The sequence below is a fragment of the Paramormyrops kingsleyae genome, chromosome 12 (assembly GCF_048594095.1).
Source record: "Paramormyrops kingsleyae isolate MSU_618 chromosome 12, PKINGS_0.4, whole genome shotgun sequence".
In the NCBI taxonomy this organism is placed as follows: domain Eukaryota; kingdom Metazoa; phylum Chordata; class Actinopteri; order Osteoglossiformes; family Mormyridae; genus Paramormyrops; species Paramormyrops kingsleyae.
Genome location: NC_132808.1, coordinates 15,673,837 through 15,689,349, shown reverse-complemented (window position 1 = coordinate 15,689,349; position 15,513 = coordinate 15,673,837). Strand labels below are relative to the sequence as shown.

At 40.8% G+C, this 15,513-nt stretch overlaps 2 protein-coding genes across 5 annotated transcripts; one reads left to right on the top strand and one right to left on the bottom strand.

Annotated features, from left to right (window-relative positions):
- Positions 1 to 3,227: 3,227 nt before the first annotated feature.
- Positions 3,228 to 7,654, bottom strand: LOC111845337 (uncharacterized). The gene is made up of 5 exons (XM_023814682.2): positions 7,287 to 7,654; positions 5,736 to 5,830; positions 5,417 to 5,555; positions 4,782 to 5,084; positions 3,228 to 3,991 (listed from the first exon to the last, which is right to left on the bottom strand). Exons 1-5 carry the CDS (start codon positions 7,558 to 7,560, stop codon positions 3,300 to 3,302), a joined length of 1,503 nt encoding a protein of 500 aa, XP_023670450.2. The 5' UTR covers positions 7,561 to 7,654; the 3' UTR covers positions 3,228 to 3,299.
- LOC111845327 (uncharacterized) lies at positions 6,881 to 15,062 on the top strand. Of its 4 annotated transcripts, none has more exons than XM_072697566.1 (5): positions 6,881 to 6,937; positions 10,923 to 11,181; positions 11,451 to 11,578; positions 12,262 to 12,364; positions 13,277 to 15,062. In XM_072697566.1, exons 2-5 carry the CDS (start codon positions 10,941 to 10,943, stop codon positions 14,509 to 14,511), a joined length of 1,707 nt encoding a protein of 568 aa, XP_072553667.1. In that variant the 5' UTR covers positions 6,881 to 6,937; positions 10,923 to 10,940; the 3' UTR covers positions 14,512 to 15,062. The 4 variants fall into 4 exon arrangements, with proteins under 4 accessions (XP_072553667.1, XP_023670429.1, XP_023670428.1 ...); XM_023814661.2 differs by lacking the exon at positions 6,881 to 6,937 and adding an exon at positions 9,219 to 9,584 and having other exon boundaries at positions 11,454 to 11,578; XM_023814660.2 differs by lacking the exon at positions 6,881 to 6,937 and adding an exon at positions 9,219 to 9,584.
- The last annotated feature ends 451 nt before the right edge of the window (positions 15,063 to 15,513 follow it).

Below are 15,513 nucleotides of genomic sequence, written 5' to 3'. Positions count from 1 at the left end.
ATACTGTTACAACTGTGCGTTCAGCTACTTGCAGATAATTCCAAATGCGCAACAATTTTTGTAGAAACTGGTTTGGTTGTGGGGATTTTCTGTGGGAACTGGTTTGGGAGGTATAGGTACTCCGTGGATTTATGTGGTATGGTCTCTATATCAGGACTGGTTTTGGTGCTGCTGCCTCTCCTTGGGGGCTGGGTGGAACTGGAATTGGAAACGGTTTTGGAGGCGCGACGATTTTGGAATCAGTACTTTGATACAAAAATACAGTAGGAATCCATCTACCACACACTATCCAAAACCTGTATCCTTTCCCTGAAACGTCATTCTCCCTACAAACATATTCAAATAAGATTTTTATAACATTAACTCGGCCTGCGAAGAGAAAATACTTTTTGTCAAAGACCTAGTCTGCCACCTAGTGGCGTGGTGGTCATAAGACATTGTCCAGGGCCACAAACTCTTCACAGGGATTGACATCCTGCCACTGCATATGTGGCTTCTGCGTCTTTATTTATATATGATGAGATTCCATAAGAAGAATAAAATACAGGCAGTTGTCTTAGAAGTGTTGTAAAGGATTTCAGTTGCAGGAAGGTTTAGGAAAGGACCTGTGTGGAAATTGGAAGAGGGTGAACCGTATGAAAAAGAGATCTAGTGAGAATTTGAATAATAATAATAATAATAATAACAACAACAACCAGTTATTCAATGATCATGTCAAAATATACTGTAGTGGATCAAATCTGGATAAGCTGATGTTTGACATGGGGAGCGACACAGCTCAACATTTTAAGGGACTGCCAATCATTAACTCATCTAAACTGAAAAAAAAATTCCAGAGCACTGACGCCAAAAAGGTGGTGGTGGATTGAGCAATTAAGACAAGATGACAAGGCAAAGTAAAGCATATAACATGGTGAGATGTATGTGTGTGTCTGTAGGTTAGCTGAACAGAAAAGCTGTGTCATATTTCTATGTCAGCTTGTAATGAGTGGAATATTTTACTTTATCAATATATCTGTCAGGCCCATTTGACTCAACCTGTAGTCAAATATATCTGATTAACTGTATCTTTCCCACTTTCACAGTTGGCGTAAGTAGTACTGGAGGAAAGAGCTTCTGGGTGTCGGTGGTAATGCACTGTCAGAATACTGTGCAGCAGCTCACTCAAGCCTACAACTTAAAAACAAAACTAAGCCAGCCTCTGTTTTCATTCTCAATAATTTGTTGATAGCTGTTCATAGCTACTGATGATACAAAAGAACTTCAATAAAGTCTATTAGTCGTTGTGACGTTCAGCATCCTGAGCTCAAAACCTCTTCCTGTGGTTAGTGTGGTCATGTGACCAGTTCTTGCCTGGTTGAATTATTTTACTGGGTTATTACCTTTATTGCAAAAACAAAAACGTGACCACTTTTGTTATTGCTTTATGAACAGTATACGTGATTAAAAATCTCTGTGGAGTTTGGGTGCTCTTCCAGTGTTGCATTTATTTCCTTCTATAGTAAAAAGACAAGCCATTTGGCCAATTTGGTCCATCCATCCATTCATCCATCTTATCTTAGTCAGAGTTGTGGGGAGGCCTGAAGCCTACCCCAGGCAGCACAGGTTATAAGGCTGAGTTACAGGATGCCAGTAATTCAGCTAACTGGTATCTCTGACTACCTGTAATGTGTGAGCACGTGCCCACAATTCCATCCAAAGTGTTCCAAACCTTGTTCTACACTGACTAAGATATGCTGTAGCCCTGTACCGGCTAAATCACTAGAAAGTAGATGGACAGGCATTTTATATATTAAAAAACATAATATTTAACACCGTAATATTCCACATTAACCAAGAAGCAGAAGTACCACCTGAACACAGCATGGTTTTGCAGAACTTGGCCATCTTGATTGCCAGGCTGACATCCAGAACATCATGTCCTTGTGACCCAAAGCATTCAGCCCACCTGAGTCATTGGGAGGTCTTGTGTGCTTTCCTGCTTTCTATACAAAGGTGTCCCAGTCCTTGGTAGGTATGGCATGGCCAGAACAAATGACGATGTAATGCATCGTAATCTATATCATTTATGTATTTCATTTAGGGTCTGCTACATAAATGTTCTTATTGATAAATAAAAAAGTGCTGTATATGTTTATAAATATGAATATACAGAATATGGTTTATATTTTACATTTTCCTATTTTCACCTTTGCAAAGCAAACCATCTTGCGACTCTCCATCTAAGCACTACTGAGAAACAGCTCGTACGGAGATACTGTAACAGTACGTGCCAAGTTATGAACCATGACTGCCGAAAAACTTGAAAACACTGAGACCAGCATTACTGGCAGAGCTACGTGACACACGTCACAGATCTGAATGTGTCTTTTTATGAGACGCGCTATGAAAACATCTTTCATCATCAGCAAAAAGAAAATAAATTGAGAATGCAAGACAAATGATGCATGGACAGAATTGTGTTTTGTTGTTTTTCGAGACGTATTAACTTCAATAACCTTGAAATACGAGGACAGAGACATACAGAACATATTGACTTACGAATGTTTTCATTTCAAACATATGTCCATCATCCTTCTATCCTTTAACGTTGGGCAGGGTTACAGGGAGCTGATGCCAATCCCAGGCAGCTTAGGGTTCTAGGCTGGGCTATATCCTGGACAGGATGCCAGTACATTATAGTAGCGATTCTCCACCCAAATACCTGACCCAAATCCTGAAAGGGTCGTGAGGCAGAGTTTTAAACTAGCAAGCCCCTACGCTGATCCACGATCAGATTTCCCAGCCCCAATCTTAGAATTAACCTATATGACCCGGTCTTGGTTCCGCAAATGCTTAGCGCAAAACTAGTGAACACTCAACAATCCAAGAAACCACACCGCAGATGCTTAATTTAAAATTCACTGGCACATCCAATCAGATTTGTGCAATAGGGACTGATTGGCGTAAATTGCAGAGTGAACTGCGGGCTTGATCATAGTAGTAATTTAAACGCTAATGTGGATAAACGTATACTTGATATAGGGTCGCGACTGAGCTGGCATGGTAAAAATTGGGTCACGGTGCAAAAAAGGTTTAGAACCATGGCATTATAGGGTACACACAGGGGCAGAATTAGGCACAATATGGGCAATTTAGAGATGCCAATTAGCCTGATTATGTTTAGAGCCCTGGTGATGTGTTGCAACAGTGTTGCCCTTCATGTGTGGCATAAAAAAATACAAGGAAAAGGCAAAGGATACTGGTTTATTTTGTTAAATATGAAACACCTCACAGTTTCTCACACAATTGCCTCCTTTTTATACGCTCACTTTTTCGTGAATTTTGGAATGTATTTTTAGGTAAAAGAGAAGAGCAAATTTTTTCCCACAATAGAAGCAGTGGAACGGCTTCTCTCCAGTGTGAACCGCCTGATGCCTCTTAAGATTATTTGGCTGCGAAAAAGTCTTGCCGCACGTACCGCAAGCGTACGGCCTCTCTCCCGTGTGGATGCGCTGGTGGCGGTAAAGATTATTGCGATGAGAGAAACTCTTGCAGCACTGGGGACATTTAAAGGGTCTTTCTCCAGTGTGAGTTCGCTCGTGTTGGTAGAGACTACGCTTATGTGTGAAACTCATACCGCACTGCACACAGACAAACTGCCTTGTGCTCGCGACCCAGCCGACATCACTGTGATTATCCTTCTGCAAATTCTTGCCAGACAGGGTATATCCGTCAGTGTCTGGAAGGTGTGAGTCAAACACTGTGTCCTCATATGATCCCGGGAACTCCGCTAATGTGTGACGCTGCTGGATAAGCTGATTCTGGGCCAAATCCTCTTTTCCCTGCAAGACCTTCACCTGACCTTCAGTTTCCTCCTCTTGGTGACCTGGCCGGTACTGCATGCTTGGATGCCGTGGATTATTAGTGGTCTCTGCTTTATGCTCCATCTCACAGTGCTGGTCTCCAAAGGCTGGCTTCTTCATGCTGTTAGCACCTGGCTCCACAGTGTCTTTGGGGAACAAGAAATAAAAGAACAAACAAACGTAGCCTTGAGCACAGGACAAAACAGCAGTAGCTGTTACAGAATTGGTAGTGCCATTCATTTTAAACAGATACAGATATATTAAACAGATATATTAGCCTCTGTGCTACTCTTCAAGAAGGAGACATGGTTGTTTTGACATACATAATATACAGCTATAGTAAAACAAAATACAAACATACAATTCACTTAGTTTTAGGGGTATAAAGGTGCATAAATGTATAGTGATGAAAAATTCACAAAGATCACATTTGTGATTTTTTTTTCAGTGAAGTTAAAAAAGGTTTCAATTCAAATTATCAAAGCAATTGAATTATCAATTAATTGAATCATGGTAGAAGTTAAAGATTCCTGATGCATCGAATTGCTCCCTAAATAATCATAATCAAACCGAATAATTCATTCCGCTACTTAGTATAATACTTTTTCCCTGATAAATGTTTTCTGAATGGATATTTAAACAACATACCACTGGAGTAGCATGTAGCTGAAGAAAATATATTAGGCAAATGTTTGAATGTATTGTACTTCTGGTACCGATGCAGCTGAATTTTTTGAGAAGGACACTGCATTGTGCAATGCGCTGCCTGGAATAGGCTCCAGCCCCCTGTGACCCTGTACTGCAATGTTTCCCAATCCGGTCCCAGGAACCCGCAGTCGGTCCACATTTTTGCTCCCTCCCAGCCCTGTGGACCAGATTGGGAAACACTGCTGTACTGAACAGTCACAGGACACCTAAGGATGGGTGGATACCTACCACACATCTCCAGTGGCTGGATCCACCTACTTTCTTCTTTAACCTTCAGTCTTTTCAGCCCATCCGGCGGTACGGCGTCACACATCTCCTCAGCATGGGTCTCCTCCTTCACCAGGAGCGCTCCTGTTCGGTTCTCCTCAATGCCTATACTGTCCTTCACTCCCAAGGCCTCCTCCTGAAACTCTCGTCCACTGGCTTCCTCGTCCTGATGTTCTGAGCGGAGCAGCTCAGTCGGACCCCCCCGAAGCTGTGTTTCATGCCATCTCTCACACCGTTCAAACGCTGTCCTGGGCTCCCCTTCCCCTAAAGGCAGACACCATGCATTAATAGCAGTCACAACAAAGGAAAGGTATTTATTCTGACTGCTATATAGGAAAACATTACTTATTATAGTAATATCACTACAACTGGAATTGCCTTTCCATAGACTTTTCATTCACAATTACGTTTATCACCACATCTTTTCACTTATATTTTTCCTAACCCTCCTTCACCCACAATGGTGGTACAAGAATTTCACGATTTTCCCCAAATACATGTGACAATAAAACTTGAAATAAATGTGCACACCTAAAATGACTCTGCAGACTATAACAGTCCAGCTGATTTTTGTAGGGCACCACTGCAGAACCTACCGCACGTTTCCGACGGCTGGATCCACCTAGTTTCTCCTTTCATGCCCAGACCCACCCCTGGGACACTGTCCCACGCAGTCCGCACTTCATTCTCCTCCACGGCAATCATCTCAGACCTGTTCTTGTCAGCATCCACCACCTATAAGAGATCACTGAGGGGATAACTGAGTACAACCCAAGTCTGTATTTTGGGAAAGAAAAAAAAAAACGCACCCAGAAGCAAAAATGCCTAAATGCATAAGACATTTTTGCACACTAACATAACAAGCCATGCACAAAAACACAGGATTTAAATTCACAGGTTTATACAGAAGCTGACCTTGTACAGTCCAAGGCCTGACTCCTCTAGAATGGGCAATTCCTCTTTTCCTCTCCATAATTGGAGGCTCCAGTCACTTCCAAGCTCTCTCTCCACTGGAAGAAACAGCATTCGACATCTAGGCTTAGCTGAATCATGAGTTAAAAGCCAACATATGCAGAGCATGCAATACCAATACCTATGCCATACATCAGTGATCAGTATGAAAAGATCTGCATGTAAAGAACGCAGGTCTCTGAAAAGGACTGTAAAAGGATACTCCTACTTTCAAATGTACTAGTGTGTCTTGGTTTTTATTTATTAAATAGACCTGTATTCTTTTTGCTTTCCACCTTTACAGTTAGTTTACAGACCATTTACTGAAGCGGTAATCTAGACAAGGAATCTGATTCGCTGTTGGATGATTACAGCCCACACCGACAGACGTTATGTGAGCTTACTGTTATATTTTTATCAGTCCCCCGCTTTGCCTGAAACTCATTCCTGCAGATCCCTCAAGTGCAGGGTGTCTGAGAGGCTACCGCAAAGGACCATGGGGATCCACTGGTCGTATTCGACTGATGCTGAATTTGATGCCGTCATTACAAATTCATGAAAGTGATGTCAGCGGGCGATATAGACAAAGCGACGTACAAGTGAGGATCACGGAGCATGGTCAGCCAGTTGAAGAGCCATAAGATCACTCAACTGGCCAGGAGATGAAGACCCACCTTTGGGCACAGAATCTGTAGGCTGACCACGTAATCCATGTCAGGGGGGACACTATGAGCTACTTCAGGTTTTATAAACTACTTAAAAAAATTGACAGGCTCCTTTGCTGTCAATTGTTTGTTTCCTTGATTGAAAAACTCATCCAGCTATTTCACATTAACATTAATGACACGTGCATGATTATAGGGGACTGACCAATCAGCACACAGCAAGAACTCGGTGTTTAAGTAAAATCCAGGGGCCTGTACTATGAAGCGGGGTTACTGGCTTATCGGGGTAACTTGTCGGATTTAAAGTAGTCTGCGCAAAATGTAAGTCAGGGCTATTCAACTCAGGCCCTCGATTCCAAATCCAGGCCTTGTTTTCAGTTCTCCCAGGTAGTTATTTAATAATTACTGATTCTGATTGGTCAGAGGCTTCACACCTGCCTCACAGGTGAAGGAAGGCTGGAAAATCAGCAGGGCTCGGCCTTTGAGTTGAATAGCCCTGATGTAAGTAAACGAATATGAAGTCCATTTAAACTGTGGTACCTTAAATCCGACAAGTTACCCCGATAAGCTAGTAACCCCGCTTCGTAGTACAGGCCACCGGTCCTTTGGATTGAATTGGTAGTTTAAAAACCCTGTCCTAGCTCTTATTGCTACCCCCCCACCGACATGGTGGTCACCCTAGCACAGACCTACACGCAGCTGCGCCCATGTCACTTAATTGCACTGTGCATTGCCGATTCTAGATACCGCTGTCTTATCCTGTGACATGCAGAACGTCGATCTTAGATTTAAAACTATAACAATTAAAATCATTGATCGCCCTGACTGAATCGCACAAGCGGCTTGCTACCTCCGTCCGTCCCTCCCGATTCATCGCCAACCTGAACCCCAAAGGAGCGACGGCCGCAGCTCCCTCCGCGCCCTCGGCCCTTCCTCAGCTCGCTCTCCATCAGCTCCAGCTTCCTTTTAAGTGTCGTGTTCATCTTCTGAGTCTGAGATATTTCCAAGCGCAACACGGCAGCGCCATCATCAACAAGTTTAACAATATCCGCCAACGCTGCTTTCGTTAACGTTTCCATTATAGACGATAATTGTGTGTAAAATGTGCTAGTAAAGTCTGACATTTCAAAAGCCAAATTTTATACTGTCTCTCTCAAAACAATATTGAGTTTCGTTTTGGAATATGATGCTATCTGGTGAATGAGCGTCAAGCAAAATTATTCTATTTCCGGGTACTTCACATTGACGCATAGAAATCGCACGGAAACTAGAACGGCCAGAGTTGCCGATCCAGATGTGTCACACGTCGACCCGCAAACTCCTGCAGCCCTGATTGCGTTAATGTACATAAGTTATATTTACATCCAATATGACGGTTGTGGTAAACAAGCGGACGTTTGCTAAATCTAGAAACATTTTCATTTGCCTTAAACTAATTGAATGATCAAAAATAAAGACTTAAATTGTAATAATTCGTTGGTTTATACTTAAAATTGTTACTGTTTTTAATATGTGAGACAAAACGCTTCTTGTACTAGTTAACAAATAATGAATTGTAATGTTTGTTGCCGTGTTTCTACACTTGTTGAATATAAAGTGGTTAGTCCCCAAAGAAATTGCGCTACGTACTGTTACCATATACAGGTAATGTGATTTTTCAGATACCGCTATATAGGACATTACTAAGTGTAATTCCTTCCAAAACCATTGATACGATTCAGTTTGCTAGGAGCAAAATAATGATATCACAACGCCATGAATCGGTTAATGTGGATAATAAACCTTATATTTAGAAAATAGTTTAATTCTAAATAAAGATTACAGCATTTAGAATAAAATTACATTAATATCTAACACCGTACAGCACCTTGCAATCTATTTTCCTGCGTCTGGAGCACATTGCATGCAGCACAGGGCAACAGGCTGCATGGGTAACACCGGGCACATAGAATATCACACACTGCAAGTGAATCAGAGACACCGACTTGTCTAAGCGTATGGGGAAAGAGCAGAGGTGGGAATCTAACCCATGAACCCTGCAGGTGTGAAGACTTCAAAAATTTCCTTCGGGAAGAATAAAGTTTTAGTGCGTCTCATCTCTTATCCAAATCCAAAGTGAGTGTTCCCTTCTAGCATCTGTATGATTTCTATTGTCAGAGTACAAATCCTATTCCCAGGATAACTTCCTGTTGATGTTGCTTCATATTAAAAGCAACGGTAGAATTGGATTTAGTTATACGTGTGTTACGGTTTTAAATAGCATTAAATGTGTTCTCTACAATATATATTTCACTTACATTATCACATATAATTTACATTATCCATTATCTTTTGGATCATAACATTTGGCCTTCAGTGACCGTATGCAATGGTAATAGAACAAAATACAAAATAAACATTTGAAACTTAAAAAAAAAAACATGCAGTATGTAATATGAAAGATACTCATAAATTATTCATATAATACCGTAGTTATTCGTGCATAGTTCTTACGCACAATGTAGGCTTAAAATATGCCTTAAATTCCACAATAATATTCCTGCATCGTATCTTTAATATGATTGCTTAATACGATTAACATTTTCTCCAATGGCAATGTTGTATCATTTGGAATGAATAAACCTAATCACAATAAAAACATTTAAAAATATTCATTTTATGAAAGGCAGTTACGTCTGATTATGGACCATATTGTAAACCTTTTAAAACGTGCTTTCTGAATACCATGGAATAGGTTTTTATTTTGAAAAATAAAAACTCCCGTTATCACCGGAAGCAGAACCTTACCTAATCCTTATTATGGCTCTTTTACCACAGTGCCGCTCACATTACGGCTTTATTTTAGATTAATAAATACCTAAAAGGTGATGCTTTGCAAATTATCTGGGACAGTAATTGTTTGAAATAACCCAGAGTTTGCCTGTCTGACGTGTACTTTAAAGACGGTCGTGGCTGGAATCTGGGGACAATGTCGTTTCTTAGTTTTAAGACACAATTAGCCTCCATCATGGATATGCTGGTTAGATCAGCGATAGGCGAATTTAGTAAACTTGAGCACAGCCCTGCTGTGTTGCGTTTGGATATGTGGAAAAACGAGGGCGACGAAGCAATGAAGAGGAATTTGCAGTTTCTCAATGAACAAAGGACGGTGGGTTTATTACGGCTGGGGCGCAATATTTACTATAGTTTTAACAATGTACCCCTCAGCAGACGCCTGACCTGGTGGCAGTGGTCTTTTCCTGACACTAGCATGACACTATGGATGCTTTTCTCACCTCTATTTCAATCAGTGTATTTAATTGCATATAGAGCACAATAGCGACTCTCTGCCTTCAGGGCAGGCGGAGCCAAATGTGGGTTCAGATCCTACCTCAGACTGTCTGTATTCCCCTTTGCGTTGTCAGTAGTTGCAAGACCAGTGAAACATTCTGGAAAGAAATCAGTTTTTACTTGGTCAAGCAAATAAACTGTAAAATGTTCAGTCAAGCTTTCGCAATTTATGTGCGCTGCCCGTTTGATAATAAGTGATTTGTCAAATAAGAAATGAATAACAATTTCTCTTCCTCAGTTAGGGACACCTCATAGACTAGGAACATTGCTTTTGGAAATGTCGTTTCAGCCCAAAGACTGATTACTTATAGTCTGCATCTTTGACACCATAAATTTGCCCGTATGGTTTTATGCAGTAGGTGGTGCTGTTTGCTCAAGCTCGTAGGGTTGGAGTCTCTGATCTCACCATGCAAATTCTGTTTGTGTGGAATTTGCATGTTATTCCTGTGTGTCTTGGGTTTCCTCCCGCACTCCAAACACATGCAGTTAGGTTAAGTGGTGCCTCTAAATCGGCTGTAGCTCATGACTGTATGTCACCCGTCTAGAGTGAAAGCCAGCCATTGCTGCCTTGGGGAGACCCCAGGACCCCTGTGATCCTGACCAGAATAAGTTGTTGAAAGATGGAAGGATAGTTTCGTGATTACTGATTCCAGTCCTACATATTACTACTTTGGTCCTTCTGATATGCTTGATATGCATGGTTGTCTTTTTAGGCGAGTATTTGCACCTGCCCCTGTGCTCAAAAAGTAGAATTTTTATCTGCCCCATTTTCAGTATGATTTAATTTTTTTTCCATTTTTGGTCCCCATTTTTTGATCTCTTTGGCTCATATCAAAACTTTTTTAAAATCTGCACCCAACCAAGCATTTGTGAAATGTTTTGTTTTTGGTTTTGACCAGGAATTTTTATGTAGCATACTATGGTAAGTTTTACAACGAAAGTCCAACAACATGTTAAAGGTGACAGAATAAGTGGGAAAGATTCTATATTGCTTTGAGAATTTGCTATACTGTTTATTTTTCATTTTTAGATTTTTCCATGATAGGCAAGCCCAAAGATTAATTTCAAAGGGATGCTGACATTCGAGAATAGCATCAGTAACATCTGCTCTGCCAAGTCATTCTAACGGAAACCTTTAAATACTTCTCATTTTCAGACACAGTTAGCCTCTATAATGGCGATATTGGCCAAAGCTGCGGTGGCAGAAATTAGCAAGCTTGCTGATGACGGATTCGCTGTGTTGCGTTTGGAAATGTCCCGGAGCCAGAAAGAGAATGACGATCTTAAGAAGAAAGTACAGCGGATGGAGGGTGAGCTGAGGACAGCCGGAAGAAGAGCAGAGAATCCAGGAGGTGCATCAGAGAACCGATCAGTGGGGATTCAAGTCGGACTTGAATTAAGAGAATCTGAAAAAGGTAAAAGAGTAAAGTTCCTTCATACTTTTTTTTTCCTACAAGGAGCTTAGCAATTTAGGTAATGCTGTTTTCTTTATGACCACTGGGTGTCTCTCTTCTCTGAGTGCGATGTAGATGTATGACTGTTTGACAGTTGGCTGTTCTGCTCACAGTCTATCCTTAATCAGGTTTCTTCCTTTTGGTGTGTAGTGTAAGGAGTTACTGTGTGGGTGTCCAAATTCCTTTACTGGTCTACTATAAACTACAGCAAAATTGCATGCTGTTTTCAGCAGATGGATGTTCTTCAGAACAGGGAGTGCGTGACTTGGGAAAACACCCCAGGTTGTGGAGGGATGGAGAGACCATCACTGTGAAACTAGAAGATGATTTGCCGCACTCTGATGGAGCGAGTGAGGAGGTCTGACCACACAGCCTCCTGATGTACTTGTTATTATTATTCACCCTTGTGGACACTAGAGCTGTATCAATACTGCAGATAACTGATATAACGCGGTTCAGTTTGTCAGGATATCTCATAGATACTGTGGATCTTTGCACTGATTTTGTAATTTATTGCAGTACCGTTTAACACTGGTAGATGGCAGCATGTCATTGTTTATATTTTTTTTCAACATTTGATCATGTAAATACAATGAAGCATCTACTTCTGAAATGTTAAAGCACCAATGAAATGTTTTATTCTGTATTTTTTCCCCACATTTCCTGTTTTAAAAACAAATGTGCACTTTGTGGGCACAATGAAATACATAGTTTATGCAACTAGGAATTCAAGTTTGCAACAACTTTATTCAAGGTACTGACTCAACCATGGTAGTTAAAGGTTTTTAATGCCTGCTGTTAAAATGGCTTGTTTTACATTTTAGTATTTCCATAATTTTGATATTGGGGTGTTAACCATTAGAATACAGTAGTAACATTGTGATGCATTGTGATGTATTGAACCGTGACTGATACTTAAACTGGTACCGTGATTCATATTGAGTTATGGGCTAGTTGGCCACATACTGTGAAGGGGATGTAGCTCGTCTGAAAAATCATGAATAGATTGTTCATGATTGAGAGTGTCATTTTTTTCCCTAGGAGGCTATAGACATAGAGGATGACAGACCGGAAATACTACTGATTAAGGAGGAGAGACTGGAAGAGGAGCTGTGGACCAGTGATCTTCAGGACGGAGAGGAGAGTAAGTGGGGAAAGGACTAACAAGAATGTAGTTAAACGATTAAACCCCAAACATCATGGCTGCTATAAACAGCGAAGTGCAGTATTATATTCAGTAAGGTTTAAGGCTGTTAAATACTACAAATCTCTAACATCAATACTGAACAAACTTTTCTTATAACAAAATGTCACCCAAGTTCTGTCAGGTAATTTTTTTCTTTTATTGGGGTAACTTGCTTACTGGGCCCCTAAAGGGACAGGATTGGAAAATATTATTAACCGTTTTACGGTTTTCACTCCTTCACTAAACCTTTGCATCCCTTCATAAATGTTACCTTACAATCCTGTCTTGTGATCTATAAATGCTGTACACTCACTCGCTGCTGTGCCACACATACCCACCGGTCCAGCAGTAAAGGGTCCTGATCTTTTTACTTTGAACTTGGTCTATAATACACAGATACAGGGGTGTAGGAAGTGGGTAGGACGTGTACCCCCCAATATTTAATTTCAATTCATTCATCACCCAATAAATAGACCTTTTTGTTTAAATGATTAAGTTGTGGTCTCTAGTATCAAACTCTCTCATATTCTGTTTATTGTTAGCTCTATGAATTACCATGTTTTCATTTTTTTTTCTGAATTGTGTTATCAAAACAGATTTGAACAAGACTTTCATTCCAACTTATTGGTATTCAGACCCCAGAACATGGCAAAATATTTCAGTCATGGATCTACTAATTTCTCAAGAGATATTTTGGTGAAAAACTTGCATTATACAGCATATACTGTGTTTTCAGTGAATTTACAGTGTATGTTTCTTCAAACATATATTTTAATTGAAAGTGAATTTCAATTCACTTTCAATTAAAAATGGGTGTTATTTGGACAGCGTGTAATTTTTTATTTATTTTTTTTCTTTGTGTCCTTAAAGGGAATGTGGACTCCGGTTCGGATGCGGGAACGACTCCAGTTTTGGAACATTCACACTATAGGGAAGAGAGTTCCATGGAGACCACATGTGATAAAAGTCGGGGGAGAATGGACACGGAAACCTGCTCCATACAGCTGGATTTGGCTGTGAAGGAGAAAGACGATTCCTCCCTCAGCAGGAGCAGCTTCACTGCGCAGAGCCAAATGATAGAATCGGTGATCGAACAATTCATCTGTTCACACTGCGGAAAGAACTTCGATTGTTTTAGCCGCCTCAAGACACACCAGCAAATACACTCAGGAGAGAAACCGTACAGCTGTGAAAAGTGTGGGGAGAGCTTCTCTTATCTAAGTAACTTAAAGAGACACGAGAGGAATATCCACAGTGAAAAGAAATCTATCCATGGTTCATCCTATGACAGGTTTGATACAAAAAGAGTCCATATTAATTTACCACACAGACTTCTGCCTGGGGAGAAGCCGTTCGGTTGTACACTGTGCGATAAAAGTTATCGTAAGCCAAGCCTTCTTAAGAAACATCAAGTTGTTCACACAGGAGAGAAACCATATAGTTGTGATATATGTGGGAAAAGTTTCTCCTATGTGTGTAGTCTGAAATCACATCAGATCAGTCACAGTGGGGAGAAGCCTTTCTCCTGTCCGCAGTGCGGATCCAGCTTTACAAAGAAAGCTAACCTCGAGACGCATTTAAGTATACATGCAGGAGAAAAACCTTTCAGTTGCCCGCACTGTGGAAAAAGCTTTTCCCAGAAAAGTAATCTTAAAGCTCACGTTAGAGTCCATACAGGTGAGAAGCCGTTTTGCTGTGATGAGTGTGGTGAATGCTTTATTCATGCTAATAGTCTGAAAACCCACAAGCAGATTCATACTGGGAAGAGACCTTATAGTTGTGAAACTTGTGGGAAGAGTTTCAGTCGAGCTACGCATGTCAAAATCCACCAGCGCATCCACACAGGAGATAAACCGTATAGCTGTGTCACTTGTGGGAAGTGTTTCAGTCAGAAGGGTTACCTGAAGACCCATCAGGTGGTTCACACAGGAGTAAAAGACTTCAGGTGTCATGTGTGCGAGAAGAGTTTCAGTCAAGCAAGCTGTCTTAAAAAGCACCAGCGAATTCACACGGGAGAGAAACCGTTCAGCTGTGAACAATGTGGGAAATGTTTCGCTTACCAAAAATCTCTTAAAGAACACAAGTGTGTCTCTGTTTTGAAATAGACTGTTTTGAAGTATCTTGTTGATTTCAATTTGGTTTACTGTACCACCATGTTGCTAGTAAAGTCAAGAGCTGAAAGGGTTTTAACAGCATGGGTTACAAGAATCAAATTCATTTGCAAGTAGTTTTAATTAAGTAATGTGACACTGAATATCCAAGGGAGGGTAATTTATCACGTGAGATCAAAAATATTGGCCTGTACATCAATTTTGCATTTTGAATCTAACGTACGAAAAAAGCTTGTTGCTTAATTGAGAAGTTCTGCACTAAAAAGAAATTAATTCAGGAATTGACATTCGTGTCATTAGTGCTAAGGGGATTTCCAAAGTAGGTCAATTGAAGGGTGGAAATCAAACAACACAAGTACAAAACCAAGCTTGGTCTTTTTTGTGCTCATGGATTTATTTGTCAACTTCTTGTGAAATAGTGAGTAGTGGAGACTGTCCTGAACACCCAGCTTGTAATGTAAACTGTGAAAAGATGAAATTACCTTCCCCCCCCAGAACAGTGATGGCTGCCTATGCAAATCCTGCCATTAAAAGTAGTGCCTGAAGTTTGCCTATCGGTACTTAGGAGTCTGAACACAGCTGGTTTATGAGCATTAGGGGGAGTCTTATGACAATCAGAAATTGATGGTATTTCACAATCATGTAGTCAATGCTTCATAGAGATCAGGTTTAAAAGTGAACAGCCTGATGACATTTGTAACAGTACTAGAAGTCAGGCATATAAGTGTCTTAGGATCCTGTTCCTTGTGTTTCCAAACACCACAATAGACCAGTGATACTTCATTGATCCATGTGGGGGAATCTCTTTATCTACCCTGTTTTGTTCTCCATGAGAGACAAACACAGGTGGAATTAAATTGGGGGGTGGGGGGATCACAGCACAGGGTTACCCAACACCCCTGGATATGGGGGGGGGGTTGAAGGCCTTGCTCAAGGGCAGGACTTGAAGTAGTAACCTTCTGATCAGAGGGGCTTAACCTGCTGAGCCTCACACTA